This window comes from Tupaia chinensis, unplaced genomic scaffold (genome assembly GCF_000334495.1).
Source record: "Tupaia chinensis unplaced genomic scaffold, TupChi_1.0 Scaffold000132_1, whole genome shotgun sequence".
NCBI lineage: Eukaryota > Metazoa > Chordata > Mammalia > Scandentia > Tupaiidae > Tupaia > Tupaia belangeri.
In genome coordinates this window covers 3292898-3319755 of record NW_006159601.1, presented here as the reverse complement: position 1 = coordinate 3319755, position 26858 = coordinate 3292898, and the positions used below count along the sequence as shown (strand labels likewise).

Below are 26858 nucleotides of genomic sequence, written 5' to 3'. Positions count from 1 at the left end.
GGGGGAACAAGCCTCTCAGGTCAGGGAGGATGTGTGAGGTGCCTATCTGGGAAGGATGCCCTTGTGGCTGAGTGTGGTGAGCTGGTGGGAGACTGAGTGGCTGGGGCAGACTGTTTTCAATATCGGGAGGGCAAAGATTCCGTGTTTTGGGGTTGCAGAACCCCTAGATTTTGGTAACAATATGACTTGAAGGCTCAGGCTTTGTAAGAAAGGAGGTGTACTAGCCTCCTAGGGCTGCTGTAACAAATTAGCGCAAAGTGGGTGGCTAAAAACATTAGAAATGCATTTTCTCAGTCGCAGACACAAGCTATCTGAAATCAGAGTGTGAGCAAGGCCATGTCCCCCGGGAAGGCTCTAGGGGAGAGTCTGTCCCTGCCTCTTCTAGCTTCAGGTGGCCCCTGGCAGTCCTTGGTGCTCTTGGCTAGAGCTGGACCCCTCCAATTTCTGTCCCCATCTTCAGATGGCCTTCTTCCCTGTGTGTCCTCTATTATAAGGACACCAGTCATTAGATATAGGAAACATCTTAATCCGGTATAAACTCATTTTAACGAATTATATCTGCAAAGCCCCTATTTTCAAATAAGGTCACATTCTTTGGTTCTGGGTGGGCATAAATTTGGGGGACCCTGTTCATTCCACTCTAGGAAAGAATATTGAAGCTGATGGAGGAGTACCAGGGGGCTTCCTGCGAATTGTTTCAGTCCTCTGGGTTTCCCGATTGACGGGGTATGAGGCTGGATGGGGTGGCGAGGTGGGGCGGGCCAGCAGAGGCAGGAATTCTAGTCTCTGGTGAGGGCTTCTGGGTAGAGGATTCTTCTCAGATGGCCGGAAGAAGCTGTGGGACTGTGCAAGGGGCCCAGCTCACGCAGGTCCCTGGCTCACATTTGCCGTGTCCTTCCTGCTGCGAGGGAGGGGAGCATGGCAGGGTTTCTCACTGCCTGACCCAGGAGCACTCTGAGATAGGAGGAAGTGCCCATGAGAATAAAATAGCCCAAATAATTAATAACCCTGACGAACAATGGCCTAGGGTTTTTCCATGGTCCTTCTCTCCTCTGGGAACAGTTTCCTGCTGCTTTCTTAGCGGCCTGTTGCCAGGGACTTTCCGGTCTGCAGAACATCGCTTTCCTTTTCTTTCTTGTTTCTCTGCTTTCTCAGGTTCACTGTTATTAGCTTCAGTTCCCTCGTATTTAAACCTCACACGCGATGTCCTCCTGTAACAGTGCTTCTTAAACCTACCGTGCATAAGAGCCACCTGGAGAATTTATTAAAAAGGCAGATCTACAGGTTGGCTTCTCAGAATTTCTGATTCAGTATGTCTGGGATGATCTGATTCAGGTGAACTTGCAAAATCAGATCAAGAAGCACGTCCCCAAAGGGTATGTTTGTTTGTATTTTTGTGTGTGTGTATTTGCTCTCAGTTGTTACCGGGTAGATTAGAAAGGACGGCATCTGCATGCACGTGAAGTTATTTGGCACAGTTTGTCACCAGAATCTGTAGTTAAAAATTCTGGCTTACATGTTGTCTAGATATTCATATGCATATTCTCTCCTGTCATCTGGCCTTAGGTGAGGCCGTTTTAAAGTAGCACTAGTGGTACCTGCAAACATTACAGGCATCTTGTTGGACAGTGAAGAAAGCCAGTGGGGGAGGTGTGGTTTGGGACTTCAGGACTAGCCCAGGAAATGGTGCTCTGTCGAGGGTGTGTCCTTCATTTCTGTGGCTCAGCTTTCCCTTTCTGCAACACGGGGAGTTCGGGGCTTGTCATTCTCCTGACCAAACTCTTAGAAGGAGTCACATTCTGGGGCCAGTAGATCGTGTAGTGGATATGTCACTGGACCCCCCCATAGCCGACCACGGTTTGAGTCCTGAACCCAGTGGCTTGAAAATCATGCCAGGTGCATCTGTGTGCATGCCCACCCAGGAGGAGAATGGATTGCAGTGTGGCCATCCACCTCTGGGCGGGGGTGGGTGAGTTCTTTCTTTCCCTCTCAATGTCTATGTGTCTCTCTCTCTCTCCTCTTGGAGAGCACATGTGCCTTAAGGCAAAAACCTCTTTAAAAATAAAAAAAAGGAGTTGCGTCCTGGGGCCAGCAGGTGATGTGGGTAAGGCACTGGATTCCCAAATGGCCGACCATGGTTTGAGTCCCAGACCTAGCGGCTTGAAAATAACGCCAGGCATGTGTGTGAGTGTCCAAAATCCTGAGAGGAGACTGGAGAAGGGATTACAACGTGGCCATCCTCCCCTTGGGGGTGATTTCTCACTTTTCGTTTCACTGTTTCTCTCTCTGTCTGGCGAGCACATGTACCCTATAGCAAAAACCTAGGGAAAAAGAGTTATTTTCTTATTTATATATTAATTAATTCACTAATTAAAAAATAATTATTTAATTTTATTTATTAATACCGTTTTTAAAATTCGGCCATGGATTGAGAGAAAGAGAAAAAGGGTAAGTGAAAAGGCAAACTACCAGTTCTGGGACCCGAACCATGGTTTGCCATGTGGGAGTCAAGTGCCTTAACCATCATGTGGTTAAATAAAGAAATACTTATTTATTTAAAAACATTATGGGAGGATCAGCAGATGACATGGTTATGTTGCTGGACTCCCATGTAGTCGATGTGGCAGCTTTAAACTCATGCCAGGTGCTGTGTTTGTGCGTGTGTGTGTGTGCCCAAAATCCTGACAGGAGAACGGAGAAGAGAGGATTGTGGCATGGCAGTCCCCCATGGGAGGTGATTTCTCCTGTTTTGTTACTCTGGCAAGTGCACGTGCCCTATAGCAAAAATCTCTCTAAAACATCCCCAAAAACAAAACATGGGGAAGAGAGGGAGTGGCAGGTAGTGGTTCATTTTCAGCAGTTACACAACACTCCATCAGTCAGACCCATGTGGGAAGGTTCCAGGTTCAAATCCAGAGGCCTCCCTGAATGCACTGAGTATGCATGTGCCCAGGCTCTGGGGCTGGCTGGAGCTAGGGACAGATTGTTGTGTGTATTCCCTGTTGGGGGTACCTGTCTTTCTGTCCTTCTTGCTCACTGAAGAAATAAAGGAATAAGCTTTTTGTCTTTTTTTTAAATTGCCAGAGAGCACATGTACTCATGAGAGAGAGAGAGAGAGAGAGAGAGAGAGTATCCCTTTTCAGGGCGTGGTCATATCGCAACCCCTTCTCCTCCATTTTTCCATTCTGTTGGGATTTGAGGCATACATGCACCTGGCAGGCTTTTCAAGCCACTGGGGCCAGGATTCAAACCATAGTCAAACTGGAGGACCCAACTCTCTTAACCATTAGGATATGGGGCTGGCCCAGGAAATAAACACCCCCCCCCCCAAAAAAAAATTACCGGAGGCTTGCGGTATGTTAGAATTATGGTGACTGTCCCTTTGTGAACAAAAAGTCATGACTTCTGCCTGCCTGGGGCTTTTAACGTCATCAAAGTGGTACACATTAAACAGGTCTCAGCAGCAAAGAAAGTCACCGATCATGTGAAGGGATGGGAAGGGGCAGTCCAAGGAGCTATGAGAGCTTCCCCCTGGGGTGGGAGGGGAATGAGATGAGACTGCTGCTCTTCCCTGAGGGAGTGCCCCTTTAAGCAGGATCTGCTGAGGGGCAGTAACTAGGAGGAGGGTGGGGGTAGTGAGACACTCCAGGCTCTGTGGCTAGAGGAGTCCCAGCACCTTTGAGAATCTGAAAGCTGGCCAGTGGGGCTGGGGCATGGATCAAAGGCAAGGCCGGCAGGGCGTGCTGATGGGGCAAGTTTTGTAGGCCTTGGTTAGATTTATCCTGGGAGAGAAGGATTGAAAGAGTTGTAAGTGGCGAGGGCATGGAAGGGGCAGTATCAGATCAACCTTTTTTTTTTTTTTGAGAGGTTTTGCTGTAGGGCACATGTGCTTGCCAGAAAGATAGAGAGAGACAAACAGAAAGCGAGAAATCACCCCCGAGGGGGGACGGCCACACCACAATACCTTCTCCTCCATTCTTCTCTTGAAATCTTGGGTACGCACGCACACGTGCCCGGCGTGAGTTTAAGCCGCTGGGTCTGGGACTTGAACTGCCGTCAACTACATGGGAGTCCAGCGACATAGCCATTAAGCTAACTGCTAGTCCCAGATCAACCTTTTTTTAAAGAGAGATTTTTGCTATAGGATAGGGCATGTGCACTTGCCAGAGAGAAAGTGGGAAATCACACCCGGAGGGAATGGCCACGTCAAAATCCCTTTTCCTGTTAGGATTTTGGGCATACACACGTGTGCCTGGCATGAGTTTCAAGTCACTGGAACTCAAACTGTGGTCAGTCATGTAGGAGTCCAGTACCTTAACCACCAATGCCACCTACTGGCCTCCAGATGTACCTTTTGCATAGGTCATTTTGGGCAGGTGAGTGACAGGTGGCCTGGAGGAGAACAGGAAGGAAGGAAGGAGGCCATTTAGAGTCCAGACCACCAGTCTGTGGTCTGGACTCAGTGATGCAGCAGGTATGGAGATCTTTCTTAAGGTACCACTTGGAGAAGACAGTTCACTGAGGGAGAAAAGCAATTCCAAGGTGTTTCAGTGTCCAGGGCCAGCTAATTAATGTGTGGGGCTCTTGGTTCAAAAAGCAGACATATGTACTATTAAAGGTATTAAAATAGAAAGCTGCTTTTTTTCTTAGTCTCTCCTGACTAGTCATGGTCTTTTAAATTTGCTATTTAAGGTTCTAAAAATGAAAAATTGAAGTCATTAGTATGAATTCTTCTGTTCATCTTTATATTGTAGAATGTCAGTTTTAAATATAAGATCATCTGACTTGTATGCAGAATCACCAAAATTATACAATTCGTATTTTGCAGCTCATAGACATTTTCTTTCCTTCTTCCAAGAACAGTGGAAATGTTGCATAAAATAACCTGACTTTATTTTACTTCTTGATGTGTGCACAGGCTCTCAAATTGTTCTACCTGTAGATTACTGGTGAGTAAGGAAGGACTGAGAAGAATGGAAAATAGGGGTTTTCTGGTCTTTCCCTGTCCTGAGCATTGTGGTCGGTGTCACTGGTTAGCGTACCCAGGGACATAGCATGAGTGAGGAAGACTGCTGCAGGGTGCCCTGGCCCTGTGTGTTTCTTGGAATGCTCTGTTGCCTTCTGACATTTGGCTGGTTCTGGTTGGAACAGAGGGTGTAGTCCTCCAGGGCGGGCAGGGTCCACTTGCTCCGCTGTAGACATCACATGCTTACCTGGAACTTGCTTTGAGTCTCTCTGCGCTTGCACATGTCTGGGTCCACAGGATCCCATGTTCATGGGCACCACAAGCACAAGCTGTACCCGGGGCCCCCAAGGACACCAGGCTGTCACTACCCTGCTCACGCGCATGTACTACTGTCCATCGATTTCACTTAGCACTGTTCAAGATAAACTGAAAATTTTAACACAGCATCAACAGCTGCCCCTTGTGTGGGAAGCCTGGTTTCCAGATGGGTTTCTGGGAAGTCAGCGCCAGGGCCATTCATCACTCAGGTGCTATGAGGTCGGTCTCTAAAGATCAGGCCCTCAGCGGAGCTGTGTTCCAGCTATGGGTTGTGTGGGCTTCAGAGTAAGAGACATGATTGAGCACACTTTTGGAAAAAGACTCGGGCTTCAGCATTTGTGATTTTAAAGTTGAATTGTGATATTCCCTCCTCCCACCTCTCCTGTCACCTAAATTTCTTCTACCGCAAGAATTAATTGCCTGCCTTGGGAACATTTGTAAAGCTACTGTCAGGAATTAGAAGCTCCGGCTGACTCCGTGCAGCTCCACCTTTGTCATCTGGAGGGCTTCCATTACTGGTGCTCGGTACTCAGTGTTCTGAGGTGCAGGTGGTAACAGTTCTCAACCTGGGAAGTTCAGGTTCCCAGGCTCCAGCCCAGAAAGGTTGATTCACATGGCTAGAGTGTGCTCTTTGGGAGTCTGTCACAAGTGGTGGTCAGCCATGTTTTGAAGAACACTGACCTTTAGCTTCTCAGTTCTGTGGTGGTCTGGGGGAAGGGCGTACTCTGGGAACTGACCACAGCACAATTGCTTTTTTTCTTCTAGGTTTTTGCCATTGGGTGTATATGCTCACTGGAGAGAGACAGAGACATAGGGAGGAAAAGTGAGAAATCACTCCCTCAGGGAATAGCCACATTGAGTGAGACAGAGAGAAAGTGAGAAATCACCCCCAGGGAGGATGGCCAAGCTGCAGTCCCTTCTCCTCTATTCTCAGGATTTTTAGCACGCATGCCCAGAGTGATTTTCAAGCTGCTGGGTCTGGACTTGAACCACAGTTGGCCATGAGAGTTTAGCACCTTAACCACCATGCCACCAGCTGCACCCCCTGGAGCCTAATTTCTTACTTGGACTGGGACTGGGGAGGAGACAGTGTCGTGTAAAGAGACTGGGCATCAGGAGACCTGGGATTTCCTGGGGGCCTCTGGGAAGGGTGGCTGCTGGCCTAGACCTCCATGCTTGGTCATGGGAGCACAGCTATCCTGAGGTGCATCAGGGAAGTGGCTAACTTAATTAAACAGGGGATAAAACAAAGTGAAACTAATTCCAGGGACTGTTATTAGGTGTGGCTCTGTTCAGAATTGCTAGAACCCTTTATGCTTTTCCTCAGGAAATGTTCATTTAATCCAGGGGGAGACCAGTGATTTTCCTTTTTAATTGAACTGATTCTGGTGCTGAGGAGCCGCCGCCTCACTTCCTGCGGTGTTAGAAGAGTGTCTGAGCTGTGCCCAGGGATTAGGTTGATTCGGTTTAGATCCTAATAATGCTGCATGGAGCCTCGTGGGAAGGAGGGCCAGAGGAGGCCAAGGTGGTGGGGTGTACAGATGGGTGGCAGGAGGCCAGTGGCTTGATTACCCTCTCATCTTTGCATAGAAATAACTCAGGCTGGCATTTCATTTCTTCCATTATTATGTGTGACTGTGTAATATTAATACCTACGGTCTACGGAGTGTTTACTGCAGGCCGGGCCCTGTGCTGAAGACCTCCATGTATCATCTTCTGAACTCCAGTACAGACCCAGGTGGCGCCATTTAGAACAAGGACTCGTCTTTGCACATCAAAGCATGAGAATCACTCTCCTGTAATATAGGCAAAGCAGGGTTTTAATTATTTTTGGAGAGGTTTTTGCTATAGGGCGCGTGTGCTCACCAGAAAGACAGAGAGAGACAGAGAGACAGAAAGAGAGAACTCACCCCCCAGGGGGAATGGCCATGCCACAATCCCTTCTCCTCCATTCTCCTCTCGGGATCTTGGGCACGCATGCACACGTGCCCAGTGTGAGTTTTAAGCCACTGGGTTCGGGACTCGAGCTGCGGTCGACTACGTGGGAGTCCAGCAACATAGCCATTATGCTAACTGCCGGTCCCAAAGAAGGGTTTGTTTTGTTTTGTTTTTAAGTTTCTTCTGTGAGTGAGAAAGAAAGAGGGAAGATTCACACACAGGCACCGCAATGGGGCCTTCACACCATGATCTACCCCAGTCCCAGCCAACCCTGGGTCACAGGCAGGAACACACCGAGCATGTTCAGGGGGAATCCAGACCCTTCCCATGTTGGTCCACCTCGACACAGGACAGTTCTCATTGGGAGCAGGTGGACACTGAGCCAGCCTCGATTATCCACCACACCATATTCATCCTTGAGTACTGTCAGGTCCGACTCAGCTGTCGATAAGTACACGCTGCAGCCGTGTTGGAGTCTGTGTTCATCCCCAGGTTCTGCTTTCTGCGGCGTTTAAAGTTAATGACTGTTGAATGCCAGTTAAACCCTGATTCTTGGGGCTGCATTTACTGGTTAGCTGATTTGTAATTACGATTTTTTTCTTTTTGTGCTGGAAGAGGTTCAAGGGTTATAGGGAGGTGACAGGCTTTGGCTTCTCTTTTCCTGCTTTTCAAGTGAGCTTTTTGCTTGCCTGATTGGTTCAGTGAAGTGCCAAGAGTCAGGCCCGAGGATGTGGAAAGACAATAGGTTGTCATGTTAGAATGCCGATTTTTTCATTCACAGCTCTAACTCCAATCTGAAGACTTCAGGCCAGAAAGATTTGCATTCCATGATGACCTGCAGAGAGATGAATGTGGCTGGAAATTCATTATCAATGCTAACGAACTGTTTTGCAATTTTCCACTTTTCTGTACAATTCTTCCGGTAAATCTCTGCAGACATTTCTGAAGAGGCATTGTTTCGTTTTATAGTAAGATGAAGAAAGGCTCAGGAGGACAAAATGGCTGTTTCTTGATAATTCCCTGGAAGAGGCCGTGGCACTCAGATTTCGTAACTGTTTATCCAACTTCCGGGTTTATATCTGGGTGATGGGGCCCTGTCTTGTGCACCTGGGTCCGGCTGAGCCGTCCTGCTCCACTTGCTCCACTTCCTCATCTACTCGATTTTTCTGGCTCTTTGTCCTGTCTCTGATTTATTGGCAAGGCCTTTCTTTTACTTATAAACCTCTTCCAAGAAGGTCTGGCTTTTGCTGTAAGTTTACAACCATAAATTTTCAGATGGTACACGTCACCCCCTTAATCTAATTGAGCCAGCACATCATTGTGAAGACATCATTTTATTTGGGGGGTATTAGTTACTATGGTTATTTGTTGAGACTAACAGTCTGTGTTCTCTCAACTGGATTTTTGGAAACTGCTCTCTGAGCATGACGTAGAGGTGTGCCTTGCTGTGGGATCACCCGTGCACACCCTCACTTTTAAAAAACAGGAACATAAAAGGTACTTGGGGTGGAGACCAGCAGATGGCGTAATGGCTATGTCGCTGGACTCCCGTGTAGTCAACCACGGTTCGAGTCTCGGATCCAGTGACTTAAAACTCACACCCAGCGCGTTGTGTGTGTGCCCAAGATCCTGAGAGGAGAATGGAGGAGAAGGGATTGCAGTGTGGCCATCCCCCCTGGGGGGGGTGATTTCTCGCTTTCTGTCTCTCTGTCTCTCTCTGTCTTTCTGGTGAGCACACGCACCCTATAGCAAAAAGCTCCCCCCAAAAAGAGAGAGATACTTGGAATGGTACCTTAGAGCTCGATGGGACCGTAAAGATTAACGAGTTCAGTCTCCTGGTTTTCAGGTGAGTTCTCTGAGGTCAAGTGTGTCAAGCACTTGAACTTTCCTGGTTTTTATTTTCGGTTCTATTTCCATTCTGTCTGCAGCAGTTTAAGTTCACTCCAGGAATCCATTCATTCGTTCCTCCAGTTTATATCGATGCCCTGAACATTCTAGGCACTGTGCTGGAAGGATAAAGAATTTGCGATCTTTGCTTTTAGGGTCTCGGATGGCAGGCCACAGCCTTGTCTCTGTGGTGCCTGGGTCTGCATCATCAGCACTCTGTTGGATCTTATTAGAAATGCATATGCTTAGGTTCCCAGGCCGATTGGATCAAAACTGAGGCTCTGCTGGAGAGGGGGGGCATTCCAGAGGCAAAAGCTGAGTTGAGCCTCAGTGCGCCCTACCCCTGCCCCTGTTTGCTCCTCTGCATGGTGCTGAGCATAACTGCCAGGTGTTGAGAGAACTCTTTCTCCATTCTTTAAGAGAGAGATTTTTGCTATTGGGTGTGTGTACTTGCCAGAGAGACAGAAAGAGAGAAATTGCCTCCCAGCAGATATGGCCACTCTGCAATCCCTTTTCTTCCATTCTCCTCTTTAGATTTTGGACACACATGCACACACATCCGGCATGTTGCAAGCTGCCAGGTCTGGGACTCGAACCGCAGTTGACCATGCAACAATTATGTCCCACACTTTCTCCATTCTTAACTGACCCTGTGGTTCTAACCTAACTGGCCTTTTCTGGCCTTCCCAGTCTAATCTTAACCACTCAACTTGCATACCCTATGTTCCGACTTGTGTGGTTTTCTTTTAATACTCACCCCTCACCCATACTCCCCTTCCTAAAACAATGCCTACCTTAGAGGCGACCTGCAAGTGACATGGTGCGTAAAGGCGCTGGAATCCCACATGGCATACCACAGTTTGAGTCTTGGACCTGGCAGCTTTAAAATCACCCTGGGTCCACTTGTGTGCGTGCCCAAAATCCCAGGAGAAGAATTGAAGAAGAGAAGGGATTGCAGGCTTGGCTATATCCCCTGGGGGGTGATTTCTTACTTTCCCTCTCACAGTCTCTCTCCTGCCAGTGTATGTGCCCTATGGCAAAAAACCTTGGGAAATAAAAAAGAAGAAAAAGATGCAAAGCCCACCTTCTTAGGAAACCCAGCACTCAGGCCTGGGAGCCCTGCCAATCCCATCTACCTGGATGCTAGTTAGCACGCTCATCTCTCATCTGTTTCATCTGGGGCTGGCCTGCCTCCCCCGGCAACTGACAGCAAGGATTCCGTGGTACCACTCTTCCCAGTATATTTGAAAGGCGACACTTGAGTTTAACTTCTCAAAAGAATCCATACAGCTTTGAGTTAGTTCTGTTAAAAATCAGTGTCATTTGGTCCTGAGTTTTGCCTTGCGCCAGGAGGAAAAAGAAACTTGTACATTTGTAAATGCATTAGGGTTTTCTAAGCTTCTTAGGAAAACCCTTAAGGACTCAGATGTGTTTTAAGTAGTTCACTAGAACAGGGTTAGTTGATTAGTTTAGTGACTCAATGAGGCAAAAATGGCCTAATTCTTATGTTAATAGAGCTGCTTCTTTTGTTGATTCTCTTCTCTCCAAACCTCTGGTAAACTTCCACTCAGCCTCTGCTTGCTTTTGGGAAGGAGGGCAAGCCAGCCTTTGAGGGCTACTCTGTGGTCTGCTTTAGCCCTCCCCTTTTCTAATTACCATGACAACCCTGCGAGGTACGTATACCCAGAGTTACACAGAGGCTTGGAAAGGTTGAAGGATGTGCCCAAAGTCACACAGCTAGGGATTTGAACTTGTGTCTGCTGAGCCCACGCAAGTACACTCCTCCGCATTACCCTTGACTCAGTGCGTGAATGATACTTGTACTTGAACCACCTGGAAATACCCTCTCCTTTTTACTCCCTCACTTCATTAGTCCCTCTCAAAATGCTTTTGTTTTAACTAAGCAAATCAACTCTAGTTTTTCTTCAGGGAATTTTCCTGCACTGACCTTCCACTGTCTTATCACGTCTGGGACAGCTTGTAAATGTAGCTGTTCTAGATACAGTACCTCCTCCTGTGGAGTTCTGCTTTGTGTCAGGGCAGAGTGGTGCAGGTTTGGTGCTGAGCCCGTTAGGGCTCAAGTTTTCATCATAGATCTGAGGATGACTAAATTACTTGACAGCGGTCGTTGATTCAGCTAATTTGTTGTTGTTTGAGAGAGTTTTGCTACAGGGTGCGTGTGTTAGAAGGAGAGACAGAGAGTGAGTTATTACCCCCCCAGGGAGGATGACCAAGCCACCATCCCTCCTTCTCCATTCTCCTCTCAGGATCGTGGGCACGCCAACAGGCTTGACTTGACTTTTAAGCCCTGGAGTCTGGGACTCAAACTGCAGTGTGCCATATGGGAGTCCAGCGATGTAACCATTATGCCATCTGCTGGTCCCCCAGGAAATGTTTATTAAGCACCTACAATGGGACATGCACGGTCATCAAAGTAGGCCTTAATTTCTTCATCTACAAAGAGTCAAATGCTATCACTTAAACTCCTGAAGTTCTTAGGAGGTTAGAGCTAACATAGCACTTTGGAAATATGTGTTTGTATACATGATGGGTGTTCATTACATATAGTATACCCAGTGATAATGCCACTGAGCATTCCTAACAGGATTCGAATCTGGAGTTGGCGGTAGGGAGCAGTTTCTTTTAATCCCTCATATTCTTTCTTTCTCTCTCGACTGGCAGTGGTTGGTGTACAAATGTCCCAGTTCAGAGGTGTCACCAGTCATCTAGTTGTCCCACTGGGAAGAAGCCCCTTGACCATGGGTCCTTGTTTTCACAATAAAGCCTGGTGGAGGAGTTAGAGTGGGTGTCCCACAACAAAGTTCTGGGCCAGCTCCTCTATAAAAGACTCAATCACAGTCTCAGTTGATCTTGTTACTCCTCTATAAAAATCTGGTTCCTATTTCTAAGGGATGAAGTCCAAATTCTTTAGCTTGGCAGTCTAGTCCTTCGATGGTTTGGTTCTAACTCTTCTTCCCAATCTTCCTCCTGTCCTTGCCCCTTTAGCTGAACTTCCAGCTGTTTCTGGGAAGGTGGGGAGGGCTCTGCTTTTGCTTTGCCACCTCTTTGCTCTCTGTTTCTCCTTGCACAGTACTTCCCCAGGCCTGTCTCTCACATACCCAAATAGTACTGAACTTTTTATTTTTTATTTTTTTATTTGCTAGAAGGTATGCACACTCACCAAAGATAGAGAGGGAAAACAAGAAAGCACCTCTTATGGGGGATGACCATGCCACAATCCTTCTTCTTCATCTCTGCCCTCCAGATTTGGGGCACACACACACACATAGCCTGTGTGTTTTGAAAGCCACCAGGTCTGAGATTCAAATGGTGCAGTTGGCCTTGTGGGATCCAGCCGCCATGCCACTGGTACCATGCCACTGCTGGCTCAGTACTGAACTTCTTCTAAGGCTCAACTCCCTATTCTTCCCCCATCCCCTCTGCCCAGCTTTGGATGTCCTGGCTGGAATAATATCCCACTTATATTTTTTAGCCATTATTTCCTGTCCTCTGATTAGCACATTCTACCTACATTTATAGTTTTTTATACATAGAATTAAAAAAATTATATTCCCTTTAATGATATAGAATATGTACATGCCATCTCTTTTTTCTCTCTTTCAGTACATGGATCCCAGATTCTCAAATATGTGAGTAAATTAGGGATAGAATTTAGCAGCAAAGAGCTTTAGGCTCAGAGAGACCAGGTTTCTTTTTTATTTTTTTAAAAAGAGAGGTTTTCGCTATAGGGTGCGTGTGCTCGACAGACAGACAGACAGACAGAGACATAGAGACAGAAAGCGAGAAATCACCCCCCAGGGGGAATGGTCACGCCGCAGTCTCTTCTCCTCCATTCTCCTCTCGGGATCGTGGGCACGCACGCACACGCACGTGGAATGAGTTCTAAGCCACCGGGTCGGGACGCGAACCGCGGTCGACTACGTGGGAGTCCAGCGACATAGCCATTACACTGACTGCTGTTTCCCAAGACCAGGCTTCTTATTCTACCCTAATTACCTGTGCGATCTTTGGCAGACTATTTAACTTCTCTGAATCTCAGTTTCCTCATCTAAAAAATGGAGTCAGTACAATCTACTTAACAGGGTGGGTGTGAGGCTAGAGTGATTTCAGGTGCTTATTAATAAGTGCATGTTCCATAGTAAGTACTCAATGGACGAATGCATTTTACTGTGTATTAATAGTTTTTCTGGTATAGAGTAAGGTGGGTTTGGGTCTCCCATGTTATTCTTGAAGGCGTTTCCTTGTAAATAGAACTAGAAACCTCATCTTGGAAAGATATTTCTTCTCCTTCTTGATTTCATTTTAAAAATCAGCTCTGAAAATTTCATTAGCCCTAATGCTCTGGTTAGAAAAACAGATTCTCCAGTCAGTGCTGGCTGTGGCCTCATTTAGGAAGCACAGTGCTAGGGAAACGGCCTCAGGAGAAGCACACAGATGTACACTCAGAATGCACATTTTGTCACGTGCCGCAGCTGCCATGGCTGGTGGGCATATATGTCAGCTGCCTTGGGAAGATGAGTGGTCCCCCGAGTTGGCTTCAGCCAGATTTGCAAGAACGTGAGCATCACATTGGTGGTGACTTCACCCCGTCCTCCCTCCATGGCATGTCTCAGACTCGAATATGTAAGGTGAACACAGGCCCCCGAGTGTATCAGAACAGTTCTTCCCAGCAGAGGCCAGGACCCCTCCCTTGGTTGCTGACTGGACTTTTCCCTTCTCAGAGTCCATCTCCCTTCACAGCCTGGGATCTGCACGCACACTGCCTTTAAGGCCGGCCCTGTCAGTCCTGGTCCTCACACCTTCTGTGATATGGTCGATCGCCACCTAGTGGCCACAGTTGAGACTATGTCTCACAGAAACTAGACAAGTGCTGTGGGAAAGGAATTTCCTTTGGGTGTAAGAGTGGAACACAGTCTGTTTCTTTTTGCTAGATTAGTGCAGGGCTTCAGGCATTAGCAAGGGAACATCACTGGGTTTTCTCATAGATACACATATTCAACTCGGTGTAAAATGCCACATACAGACTTGGGGAAATGGCCAGTAGCGGAAAATGCCTCTCTCCAGGCAGTTTCTGATAGGGTGCATTCTCAATTTGTCCAGCTATGGAGACAGAGAAAAGGGGATCTCCAGAGACTCTTCCTTAAGCCATTTTAACTCCAGGCAAGGGGATGTGGTGGGGCTGACAGAGGACACGTGGCTGTGACTGACAGCTTGTTAGTGGCTCATTTCTCCAGGCCCCTTGGAATTGAGAAGGTTTTGCTTTATGCTCCTGCTGCTGGTGTCTCTCCCTCCAATTATGTAAAAATTTCCCCAGTGGTCAATGGTAGGGGAGGTGGTTCTTGTTAGGAGGAAGCATATTCCTACCAGTGCCAAGCTCCAGCCAGACTTACGTACATTGGTTGTAACTAGCTAACCTGGTTTCCTTCCCTTGCCCAACGCAGAGTCAGGAGGTTCACCTGTGATGTACCTCATGGAGCCATCTAGGAGAGGAAGCCCAGCATCCTCTCTTCTGTCCTGAAGACGAGGATAATTTGGTAACTTCATAGGTCACAGGAAGGCAATAGAATGTGCTAAAAATACATATGTAATAATTGTAAGGTTACTTTGAGCTTCATATTATGTGGGGGTGTACACGGATGGGTGCCCTGTGTGGTGGGTGCCCTGTGCATGCCCCACATATGTTACATTTTACCCACGGAGAAAGAAATGTCTTGACTTGCGGTAGTGTTGGTATAACTCCATAAAATTAAGGTAGATTGTGATTTTTTAAAATTGTGGCGCATCTTCTGGTTTTGTGAGAGGCTCATACTTGGGGTAAATTCTCCAAACCCTGTGCAGAGTTGTATCTGCTGAGCATCCGTATCCCGACCTGCTTGTCTCCTCCCTCGGGGAGCAGAGGCTTTCTACTTCGTAAGGCAGATATTTAGTCTCCCCAGATGCTGGCGGGTTTGACTTCTTTCCACCCTGGCCATCATTCTTCTTTTGTAGCAATAGATGTTTCTACAAAGTAAATATTTATCAACTCTGCTTGACTCCTCACTGTGTCTTGCACTGCCTGAAGGAGAAACAGTGGGGTTATATGAGCAGGGTGCCACCAAGCTTGGCATGCTCCCAGCACCAGTGCCAGCCTCTGCACTTCCCCCTCTCCTCTTCCTGGAATGTGCATGTCAGAATAAAAGCTCCAGAAGTCCACCTCCAGAGAGCCGCATATCCAAGGGGTTAACCTACAGAAGATGTCACTAATCCTTCCGGGTTGAAACAAACAAGTGGCAATGGCATTTGGGTGGCATGTTATCTTTTTGATGTCCTGTCCATTGTCCTGAGTAACACAGAAGAGTTTATGTTAATGGGGCGAGGCAGCATGGTGTCCTCATATGTGACAGAGATCTCAGTTCAGGGGCCTTGAGTCATAGGTCCCCTTCGATGTGGCTGTGTAATTAGCATTCAGAGAAGGGAGAGACTGATCGTGGTCTGGGGACTTTGGTATTCTTAGATCAATCCTTCAACTTTTCTGAGCTCCAATCACAGGCTGTCATGTGTCCCCCCACCCCCACCCCCCCCCCTGTAATTAGCATTCAGAGAAGGGAGAGACTGATCGTGGTCTGGGGACTTTGGTATTCTTAGATCAATCCTTCAACTTTTCTGAGCTCCAATCACAGGCTGTCATGTGTCCCCCCACCCCCACCCCCACCCCCGGGCCTTGCTACTGGAGGATTCATACACAGGAAGGCATAGCCCAGCCTTGTCTGCACTGGACTTCGCAGTGTGTGGAGTGTGTATACAGTGTACACACAGTCTATCGGATTCTCGTGCCTACTCTGCTGGGCCAACAACTTCTGCCAGATGAGATAACTGAGACTTTATGACTAACCCAGGGTTAGTTACACATTCCATAGATGGTGGGGCTGGAACTTGAACCCAGGAGCCAGTGGGGCTGGGATGGGACAGCATGGGATCAGCCTGTAACCAGCGCCCCTTAGCATCAGGCAGAGAAGGGAGGTTCTCTAAAACAAGCTTGAGATGTTGTCCCAGAGTCTGGGGGATGGATTCTGAGCAAGCAAAACAACACGTGTCCACCAGAACTTTACTAAAAGATTCCTCTGTTAAACCTGAGGTGAGCTCCTTTTCAGGTTCCAGTAATTGGGATTCTCACTCTCCCCAGCTGTCCTCCCTGGCCCAGAGCCCGGTATTGACTCCACACCAGTGCTTATTACCTAATCTTCCATGGGGTGGGGGAGCAGACAGATAGACCTCTTTCTCAGCCCCACGGGGCCCGCATTGCCCCTCAGCTTTGTGCTGGGCCAGAGCGTGCTCTGTGCCCTGGTAGAGAAATCAGGTTACCATCCGGTCATAAGCTAACAGGTCCTGCTGGTGGCAAATGGGTCCTCCTGCGAAGAGGCCCACAAAGGCCCCCTTGTGCGTTATTGGCCACTCCTTGATCCTCACTGGCAGGTGCTCCTGCAGCACAGCTTTTCAGGGGCGTGCTGGAGCGGGCCCAAGCCTGGCTTACGTTTCGCCGTCCTTGTACTTTGCTGAGATGATTGTGCAGCTCATGCAGCTCGAGTCCTTCTCGCCCCGTTGCAGAGGCACTGGAGGGCTGTCGGGTGGCCTGGAGGGTGGAGAAACAGACCTTCTCTTGCTGTTTGCTCAGGCCTGCCCTTGTAGGTTCTGATCAGGGAGCATTCTGTCTAAAATGAGATCGCGCACACCCACTGCCGGTGCACACGCATCACAGGTCCTTTGCCAGTTTGAAGTACCGTGCGCTCCTTATTCGTCCCACCTGTGGCCTTTTTCTTTCCTCCCTATAGTTTTCTGACTTTCAGATGCATCTGTTTCTTTCTTGACTTGCCAGTTAGTGCTTTGTTCTCGAAGGAGTAGCCTTAGCCTCAGCTGGCCAGTTCTGAGAGCTGCCCGAGTCCCCATCAGCCTCTTTGGACATTTGGCAATAATCGGTCTAGGAAAGTGACTGAATGAGGGAGACACTGGGGACCGTTGGCCGTTGGCTCCTGTGTGCTGGATCTCACATGCTTTCCTCGTTAGAGTGCTTTGCACAAGCCACTGCTAACTTGGGGCTGTGTCGTACAAGCCTGTGGGGGGACAGGCCAGGAGCAGGAGGGGCTGGTATCATGCACAGTAGCTGAGCCCCAGGCGCGCACAGCAGCATAGCCCAAGCCTGGCACTCCCACTACCAGTCATGGCTTGCCCTGGGTGCTGGGGGGTGGATTAGATATAGTGCTCTCTGTACCCCCTCCAGTTCCCCCTCCCTCCCTGCAGGATGCACTGCCCAGTGTGGAGAGAGGCACAAACCAAACAAAATCAAAAGATGCACAACATGACCCCTAACTTTAAGGGTCAGCTCTGCAGGCTAAGAAAGCGAAATGCTGAGGATCATGGGTGTTTTTATTCTAGGAGGTAATGTTGATCCATGGAGCCAGAATACCACTGCCCGCCCCCGTATCTTATTAAAGCCAGGTCTGTTGCCAGCTATGCCTCATATTTCCCTCCTCTGGGAATTTGAACATTATGCCATTTCCCCTTTAATGAGGGAGACATGTATGAGGGTAATTTGAATGATTAGCCTAATCTGCAGGAAGGCTGCACGTGGAATTAAGTTAAGCACATTTGTACTGAGCAGACATATCTGTCAGTCCACTTAAAGGTGCCTTGGTGGTTTTTATACTGTTAATAGGAGCGGGAGGCTCAGGAAGGACCATCGGCCTTTCTTACTATCTGAGATGGAAGCTTATTTATTTATTTTCACTGGACAAGGGCCTTCTGAGAGTTTCCGTTATAGATACCACGTGTGGGCTTTGTTTTTACCCCCATCCGAAATGTTGCCAGGGCTTTGTTCTCCTGGTGGTGGTGGCCATCAGGGACACTCAGGTGAGGTGAGAGTTTGTCGCTGGGTGACCGTCACTGGGCTTATGAGGAGAACTAAGAGGGTTCTGAGAACTTGAGCCTTGTCTGGACTTGAGACAGAAGAGGAAGGCCGGGTTTCCCGTGCCATGGGGACAGGGGTGTTTCCAAGTCCTTCCTCCAAGTTTTCCCCAGGCTCAAAGGACTAAGAAGGTCAGCAAATAGGAAGCCAGTTTAATTTCAGCAGTTCCTGATTTTCTCTCTCTCTCTTTTTTTTTTTGACAGATTTGTCTTCAGCAAAGCGGAAGTTTGCAGATTCTTTAAATGAATTTAAATTTCAGTGCATCGGAGATGCAGAAACAGACGATGAGATGTGCATAGGTAAGTCATAACTGTGCAGAAGATAAGGGTCACTGCATGTCACAGTTCTCTGTGTCCTGGGAGGACATCTTGCCTGGGGTTGGAAGTCTCTAAGGAAATCCCTAGTGGTATTAGAGGGGCAGAGAGATGTGAGGACCGGGGCTGGGGGTGGGTCTGAACTTCTCGAGGTCTGACGGTGCCTCACCCTCCAGCATGCAGGGGAACGGTTGAGGTGTTGAGTGAGGCTCTCCTCTCCACCTCCTCTACTGTTCTTTTCCTGACTATTGCGATGCTCTCCCCGTAACCACAGTACCGAGAAGTCAGAGCGGAAGCAGAGCACATGTAGATGAAGGGAGAATTAGGTCCGAATTTGCACAGCGATAGCTCGTGGGCTGAGATTAGAATGCAGCCCTCTTTCAGCTCTCATTTTGAAAAACTGAATTACTATCCACATTGAAATGATCTAAAATTCTAGTTGAGAATCGGATCTTTTGGGCCCACATTTTGGCTTGGCAGCAGTTGGCTGGAACTGTGTACCTACCCCAGCCTTCAGCCGGGGGAGAGCTCTGTGTCCAGTTCACTGTGGACCCCATCTCTCTCTCTGTTCCTTTAACGAGCCGTGGAGGTCTGTTACTCCTTACCAACATGCCTGCTGCTTCGTTCTTGGCCTCCCGCACTCTCCTGTGCACAGCCCCGAGCGTGGAGATATGCAACGTCAAGACACCTTCCTTTGCCAGAACCTCATCATTACACCTCATTCTTCTTGCACTGGGCATCTTGGTTGACTCCATTCAGTGAGCAAGAATTGTGACAGTTTTATTGAATTCATTCATTCATTCGGCGTTTATTGAGCCCTTGCTGCCGTACAGAGCACCAGGATCTGGGCGTGCGCAAAGGCAATTGAGAGACACCTGAGAGCCATGAAAACATCCTGTTGTAACTTCTGAACCTATGGGTGCTTTTCCCAACATGGCCCTGTGTCTCGAGTCTCCTTGGGACCACAGCACTTGATGTCTGTGGTCTTTGTGAATGACGCTGTGTCCGTCTGCCGTGCTGCAGGCTGTGTTCTATTAATGAGTGACTTGAGGACTGAGAGGAAGGACCCAGGAAAAGCCAGAGAGGGAGCCTCCAATGCCAGCAGCACTGTTTGTTTGGTTCTGGTGCCAAAGAAAAGGTTGGATTGTGACGCATCCCCATGACAAAGGTTGAGCAGGTCAAATCCTGGACAGGAAATTCTTCAACTCCTAAACAGAACTCTGCCTGCTTCCAGGCCAGGGTTTGGGAGTTCGCCAGTATCTCCTCAGACCTGGATATTCCTAGGAACAGGCAGATCTTTTCCTTGAAGAAATCCTTCTCTTGCTAGAGTGCCAGGTGGAATTAACCTCCATTTCTGGGTCATCCTTAATGGTTAATGATTAAAAAATAAGTGAAGTCTGGGGAAGCAATCTACTTTAGGCATCTTCATGTGTCATGGAATTTAAAGCTCTAACGTAAGAGCTGGGATGGGAAAGGTTCCCAAAGACCTGCTCTCCTTTGATCTTATGTCCTCTTTCTGTTTTCCAGCAAGGTCTTTGCAGGAGTTTGCCACTGTCCTCAAGAATCTTGAAGATGAACGGATACGGATGGTGAGTGTGTCTGGGCTGCCGTTGGGCCCAGAGGGTATGTTCATGTCACCAAGGGATTTGTTGTCAGAGAACTGGGTTTGAGTCTAGACTCTGCCACTTGAGTGCTTGCTCTTGAGCAAGCCCCGTGTTTGCAGGGTTTGAAGCCTTTTGTCAATATTAAAGGATTACCCTGGTGAGTAACTTTAGAACAGCATCCTTGTGCTCCTAAAGGGTCTCTGTAAGATCTCTACATACAGGTGGATCTTTTCAATTACTTAACTTTGGATTCCTCGACTTTCTACCAGCAGGATGGGAAGAAGCTGCCCCATTCTGCTGCCTGTTCCTTCCACCTGTCAACCTACCCAAAAGCCCTTTCCTTTCTCTTTTTAATTTTCTTTTTGGTGATAGGGTGTGTGCATTCGCCAGAGACAGAAAGCGAGAAATCGTCCCACCCCCAGGGGGAGTGGCCACGCCACAATTCATTCTCCTCTTGGGATTTAGGGCATGCACACACATGCACCCAGCCTGAGTTTCAAGCTTCCAGGTTTGGGACTCGAACTGTGGTCACCATGTAGAGATTCAGTGATATAACCATTACACCATCTTTTATTTCCTGCAATGTCATAGGCACCCAGTAGATGGGTACTTGGTTAATAAAGATAACTCTAAGAAGCTCTTCAGAGAGGGAGGCACTGTGCAAATTGAGGAATGAAATGGTGATTTCCAATGCTTGTTTGTTTGTTTGTTTTAGGAGATTTTTGCTATAGGGTGTGTGCACTTGCCAGAGAGACAGAAAGCAAGAAATCACTCCCTAGAAGGGGTGGCCACGTCACAATCTCTTCTCTTCCATTCTTCTCTCTGGATTTTAGGCACACACGCACATGTGCCTGCTATGAGTTTTAAGTCTCTGGGTCCAGGACTCAAACCACAGTCAACAACATGGGGGGGTCCAGTGATATAACCATTATACTACCTGCTGGTCCCGATCTCTGGATTTTTAAGAGATGTATTTTTACTAGGATCATTCTGATAAGGTTTGGCATTAATGGGTGAGTAATTCCGCACACACAGGAACTTCCTTGCATATTCCTCCATGTCCCTAAGAATCTATGAATGAAGCCTGATTTGAAATCCCCTACTGGTTTGTCCCTACCAGGTCTTTTCTCTGAGTGGCAGAGCTTCAGAGGCCCAGGGAAGAGGGTACTAATGTGCATCTTTGTTATCTTCCAATACTAACAGCTGACAGTTTGGGCACTAAGTCTACCAAGACATATGTGGCCCAGTGCTGTACGTGCATTTTTCTGTTTTAATCCTCATGATGATGACTGAACGGATATCTATATTATCCCCATTTTCTGAATGAAGCTTGAGGTTTCCAGAGGTTAAGTAACTTGTCGAGGATCACACAGTTAAAAAGCAACCCAGTCTGATTTCAAACCGTTTGCATTCTACCAACAATTGTAGGAGTTCTTTAAAAAGTTAAAAAGCAACCCAGTCTGATTTCAAACCAACGTTTGCATACTACCAAAAATTGTAGGAGTTCTTTAAAACTCCAGGGACCAGCAGTTAGCTTAATGGCTATGTCGCTGGACTCCTATGTAGTCGACCGCGGTTCGAGTCCCAGACCCAGTGGCTTAAACTCACACCAGGTGTGTGTGTGTGTGTGCCCAAGATCCCGAGAGGAGAACGCAGTAGAAGGGATTACTGCATGGCCATTGCGTGCCCAAGATCCCGAGAGGAGAACGTAGTAGAAGGGATTACGGCATGGCCATTCCGCCCTGGGGGGTGATTTCTCGCTTTCTGTCTCTCTGTCTCTCTCTGTCTTTCTGGTGAGCGCACGCACCCTATAGCAAAAACCTCTCTACAAAAAAAAACCAAAAACAAAACAAGACCTCCAGACAGAGTAGAGGCCTCTCAGTTTTGCCCCTGCAGAGAGAGACCCCGCTTCTCCTGATTGCTCCCCACTGGGGGCTTGAACCGGAATCAGGGGGGGCAGTGGTAGTGGCTGCAAGGCTGGTGGTGAATGAAGGCAGGAGAAAGCTTGTGTGTTTGTGCACGTGCTAGTGCTTGAGAAAGGGAAATGATTCTTTTGAGTCTGATTCTTGGCCGAGTCAGTATTTGGGGGTGGGAGGAGGGTGTGGTGAGCAAACCACCATGAATACCCTGCAGACTGCTATGGCCTGTGGTAAGGGAACAATGAGGGATTATGCTTTTTAGCTTGCTCTGCAATTTTATTATTAATGTCAGTGAATTGAGTTTCTACTGTCTGCATCTGAGTAACTGGCCACTGCAAGCTGCTTCTCTACCTCGTTGCCCTCTGACGGCTTCACTGTCAGCTCAGCAAAGCTGGACCTTCTTTGGGAAGCCTTTCTTGACTCACTGGGATATTTGACTTTTTTCTCTTTTTCTTTTTTTGGGTGTTTTCTTAACAGTCAGTTCATGCCCGTGATCTTGTGTTTACCATATTTCGTCCTGATAATTATTGTGTGTGCGTGTATGTGTGTCTCACTGTGTCATATTAAATGAGTTTCTTGACAGGGTGGGGCGGGGTTTCGCTTCTTTGTAGCACAGTACTGGGACCAACAGTTAGTGTAATGGCTATGTTGCTGGACTCTCATGTAGTCGACTGTGGTTCGAGTCCTGGACTCGGTGTCTTAAACTCACGCCGGGCGCATGTGCGTGCGTGCCCAAGATCCCGAGAGGAGAATGGAGGAGAAGGGATTTCAGCATGACCATCCCCCCTGGGGGGTGATTTCTTGCTTTCTGTCTCTCTGTCTCTCTCTGTCTTTCTGGCAAGCGCACACGCCCTATAGCAAAAACCTCTCCAAAAAAAAAGCATGCAGTGCTTGGAACTGAGTGGAAGTTAGATGGCCATAGACCCTGAGACCGAGAGGAACCTTATTGTTCATTATCTGCAGCTCTTCCTTTGCTAGATGAGAAAATGGGTCTGATCAAGGCTGATAACAAGTAGATGGAGGACTGGGACAAGGACGGGGGTGTCCTGATTCCCAGGTGAGAATTAAGTGCTTTTGTCTTTTAAGGCTCTATGTAGGTCTGAATTCTCAGTCACAGAGGCCCATAGGAATAACTTAAGGCGTTTAAAAAGTACTGACATCTGGGACGAAGTCCAGAGATTCTGAGTTCATTGGTCTGGACTGTGGCTTACACATTAGGATTTTTTAAAGTCCCCCAGCGGGTTCTAATGTACAGCTAAGGTTGAACACGACTGACTTAGGGGCCTGGCACATCTTTGTGAGCTTTAGAGAGCTGCAGTGGGGCAGAGACTTCCTTGATTAAGCAATATTAATGAATAAAAATCAAACAAATTAAATAACATCACAATACTTCAGTGTTAAAACGCACTTTTCTGAAAGAAGTGTTCTCACAATCGAGAAGAAGGCAGATGGTAACACATTTGAAGGCCTGCTTTTCTCTGTCCACACATTGTCCGCTCAGTCCTTTGGCATCTGGCATTTTCTCGGTTGGTTTCATTGCGAAGGACATATATGAAATTTAGAAAAAAATAATGCTTTGTTGCAGTGAGATTCTTGAAATAATTAGTTGAGCAAAGACTGAGCATTGAGTGCCTGACTTTAAAAGGAAAGATTGTAAAATGTTGTACTGCCTTAGCAAAGACCATCGACTCTCAGAGCTGAACAATTCACTTATTTCACCGATGCTGAAATTAGAGCCCAGAGAGGTTAAATGCTTTGCGCATGGTCACAGTTGGCAGTCAATCAAGAAATCATTTATTCATTCATCCAGTCATTTAACAATGTTTGAATGCTCCTTTGTTTCATTATTCTTATGTGTTTGGGGGACAGTGGTGGACAAGTGAAATGTTGCAAGATTGTATATGTGCACATGCATGCATATGTGCATCCATACATATTGGGTTGTTGGAAAAGACAGGATGCATTTTTGCATTGGAAAATATGCCATGACTTTTCCGATGACCCCATAAATGTGTGTAATGGTGAGCCAGAAAACTTGAGCAAATGCGTTCCAAAGAAAATGGCACAGTGGTGTGAAGCATCTTTGGGTTGCATTGCTCAGGAAAAGCTTCCTTAAGAGGTGACCTTGAAATGAAACCTTAAATTCATTGAGAAGTTGTCCATGCAAGGATTTGGGGGTAGAGCCTCTGAGGGAATAGCCAAATGCAAATTGGCCCTGGGGTGAGGCCACTTTGGTGCATTTGAGTTGCATTGGAGTCACACTGGGTTGGAGTGCTGGGACCCTGTGATATGAGGCTGAGAAGCAGCCAGTAGTCAGGAGGCACAGGTGTCCTGGCCCCAGCCCAGGACCCGTAGAGCAACATAAGACCATGCCACCAAGTGCTTTTTTTTTTCCCCCCCTTTATCCTAAACCTAAACCTAGACCTAGTGTTGATCTAGTTTACCTATAACTTGGGTGAATGAACATTTCTGAGATGTCACCTGAAGCTTGAAGCTTTGCTCCTACTCTGTTTCCATGTATCCCAGCCTTTAGATGTTTGTTCATGTTTTTAGAGGTCCCTTTATGTCTTTGAAAGAATCTATATTCATTATGTGTAGGAGGAATATATTTTGAGCCGATAGCTGGATTTTGATTTGACACACCCTTGGTTGAAGCACCGTAAGCAGTCGGCACACACACAGTATTGCTTATTCAAATTTCCTACTAAGACATGATGGGGAGGCTGCTATAATTCTTCACCGATGCTAATGCGATGTCCCTTTCTCCTCCCTCTTTCTCTTCACCAGATTGAAAATGCCAGCGAGGTGCTCATCACTCCCTTGGAGAAGTTTCGAAAGGAGCAGATTGGTGCAGCCAAGGTGAAAATTTCACAGACCTCGTTGTTGGATTTTAGGGTGGGAGGTTGGGACACTGCAGCACCTTTTTTAGAGACTCCAAGAAAGACTTCAGAAAATCTAAGTCTACCTCCTCATGAACTCTTTTGTGGCATACAAACCTGGAGCCTAACTTACCTGTTCTTCACAGGGGACTGCGGTACAGTTGGAGCGGTCAGTCCCAGTGGTGCTGTCCTTGTATTTTGTTAGCTGATCGTTTTGTGCTTGTTCATAAATCACCCAGAGGTAGAAACCATGCATCTCCTGTGGTTAGGGTACTGTGTGTTTGCACACTGGGTTATACTGCCAGGGCATTTGTTTTCCTAGAATTGCATTTATTATGGAGGTCCTGGACTCAGAACCTACGTAGAGGATGCAATTGGGTCCTGTGGGTGCGGGATCCCTCTTTAAAGGGAGGCAGCTGGTCCTTAGCTTTAACTAATTTTTGCCCTGTGTGCAAATGGGCCCTCCATTGCCATAGCTTTAAAATTTTCCAAAGAAACTAAAAAGCCAGGGTTTTGTTAAAATTTTCTGATTGGCAAGAAATTTTTTTGAATCTATGTTACATCTTGTACAGGACAAAGGAAAAAAAAATCACCCACATCTATAGGCCTGCTTCAACTTAGAGGTCAGTGGTATCACTGACCTGGAGGTGACCCAATCTGGGCTGATTTTTATTAAAAGACTGCAAAGGGAATCCTGTTCATTTTTAAAAGGTGGATTCTCTGGGGTTCCCCTGTCCTGTGATATATCACTAGTCGGTTTGACCTTCAGTAGAGTGTTAGAGGCCACCTGCAGGGGAGATGTTTTCATTGGAATGAATGAAAGCAAAAGGATTTTCATTTTCCCAGAGCAGTGAGTCAATTTCATCATAGTCCCTTGCGCCACCTGCAGGGGATTTTGGGCAACACCACTCTCACTTGGTATGGATTTTACTTCAGTTGTGCAGTGGCCTTGAGAAGTGATGGTAGGTGGGATAAGATAGTCTAAATGTAAAAAAAGTGAGGTATTTTACCCCTAACCCCTCACAACCAAGTACATCTGCTTTCTAGAGATAGATATGATTAGAGACCAAAAAGATCATGTCAGGGTCTTTTAAAGGGACAGTTGCCCATAGTTTGAAGGAGGGACCATTATAGAGAGAGACTTTCCTCCCAGTTTTATAGTATCTTCCTACCAATTTTAGTTTACATCACTGAGGAAATGGGAGCTTACTAATTTTGCTTCTAAGATGAAGGGATGTATAATTTCGAAGGAAATCTGGCATCACTAAGATTTTGCCCAAGACTTTGGACCAACCCAGTGATGGCTGAGAATGTGCTGTGATTGAGTGCTCCCTCAGTTCTCGCGATGGAGACCCAACTGGCAGGTCCTCTCAGCAGCCTTGGGGCTGGTGTTTTCTCACTCCTGACCATGTGGGACACTGGCTTCTGATACTTTGAAGAACTTTGATGCAGAGGCAGAGCAGACCTGTTTATTAAGTCACCTCACCAGTAGTTACTTCTCCTTCTGAGCATGGAGCCTCTCACTCTGGCCTCTTCCCTTCCGGGGTTTTAAAGATTACCACAGTTACCACCGAGGAGAAGTGAAAGTCTGAGTGGGCTCCCCTTAGGTTTAATACCAGTGATTTTTTTTTTTTTTTCTTTTAAGGTTTTTGCCATAAGGCATATGTGCTTGCCTGAGAGAGATAGAAAGAGGGGAAAAGAGAAAGAGAGAGAGAGAGACAGACACACAGAGAGAGAGACAGAGAGAGAGAGAGAGGGAAAATGAGAAAGCAAGCCACCAGGTCCAGGACTCCAACCGTGATCGGCCACGTGGAAGTGTCCAGCGCCTTAATCACCACACCACCTGCTGGTCCCCCTGTGCACTCCCCCTGTGCACTGTCTTCTGAGCATGCGTGCAGTCTGACGTCAGGGCTCCTATGACAGCTTTGGGTTCTTTTGTTTGTTTTCTTTTTATGGTGGTTGTCTTCTATCTTCTTCATGGCAGACTCGGTGGTCGGGGGAACTTGATGGCACAGTGGTCAAGCTTGTTTCTCCTGGGGCGCTCTTTCGAGAATATCTGGGCTGCCTCCCCCAC

At 47.4% G+C, this 26858-nt stretch overlaps 1 protein-coding gene across 1 annotated transcript in view; it reads left to right on the top strand.

Annotated features, from left to right (window-relative positions):
• The window catches only part of ARHGAP26 (Rho GTPase activating protein 26), a gene marked incomplete in the record, with an annotated part of 513022 nt that overhangs the window by 108420 nt on the left and 377744 nt on the right, over nucleotides 1–26858 (top strand). The window contains 3 exon segments of the mRNA XM_027770414.1: nucleotides 18272–18367; nucleotides 19910–19971; nucleotides 24693–24764. Coding sequence (XP_027626215.1) covers nucleotides 18272–18367; nucleotides 19910–19971; nucleotides 24693–24764 — 230 coding nt within the window.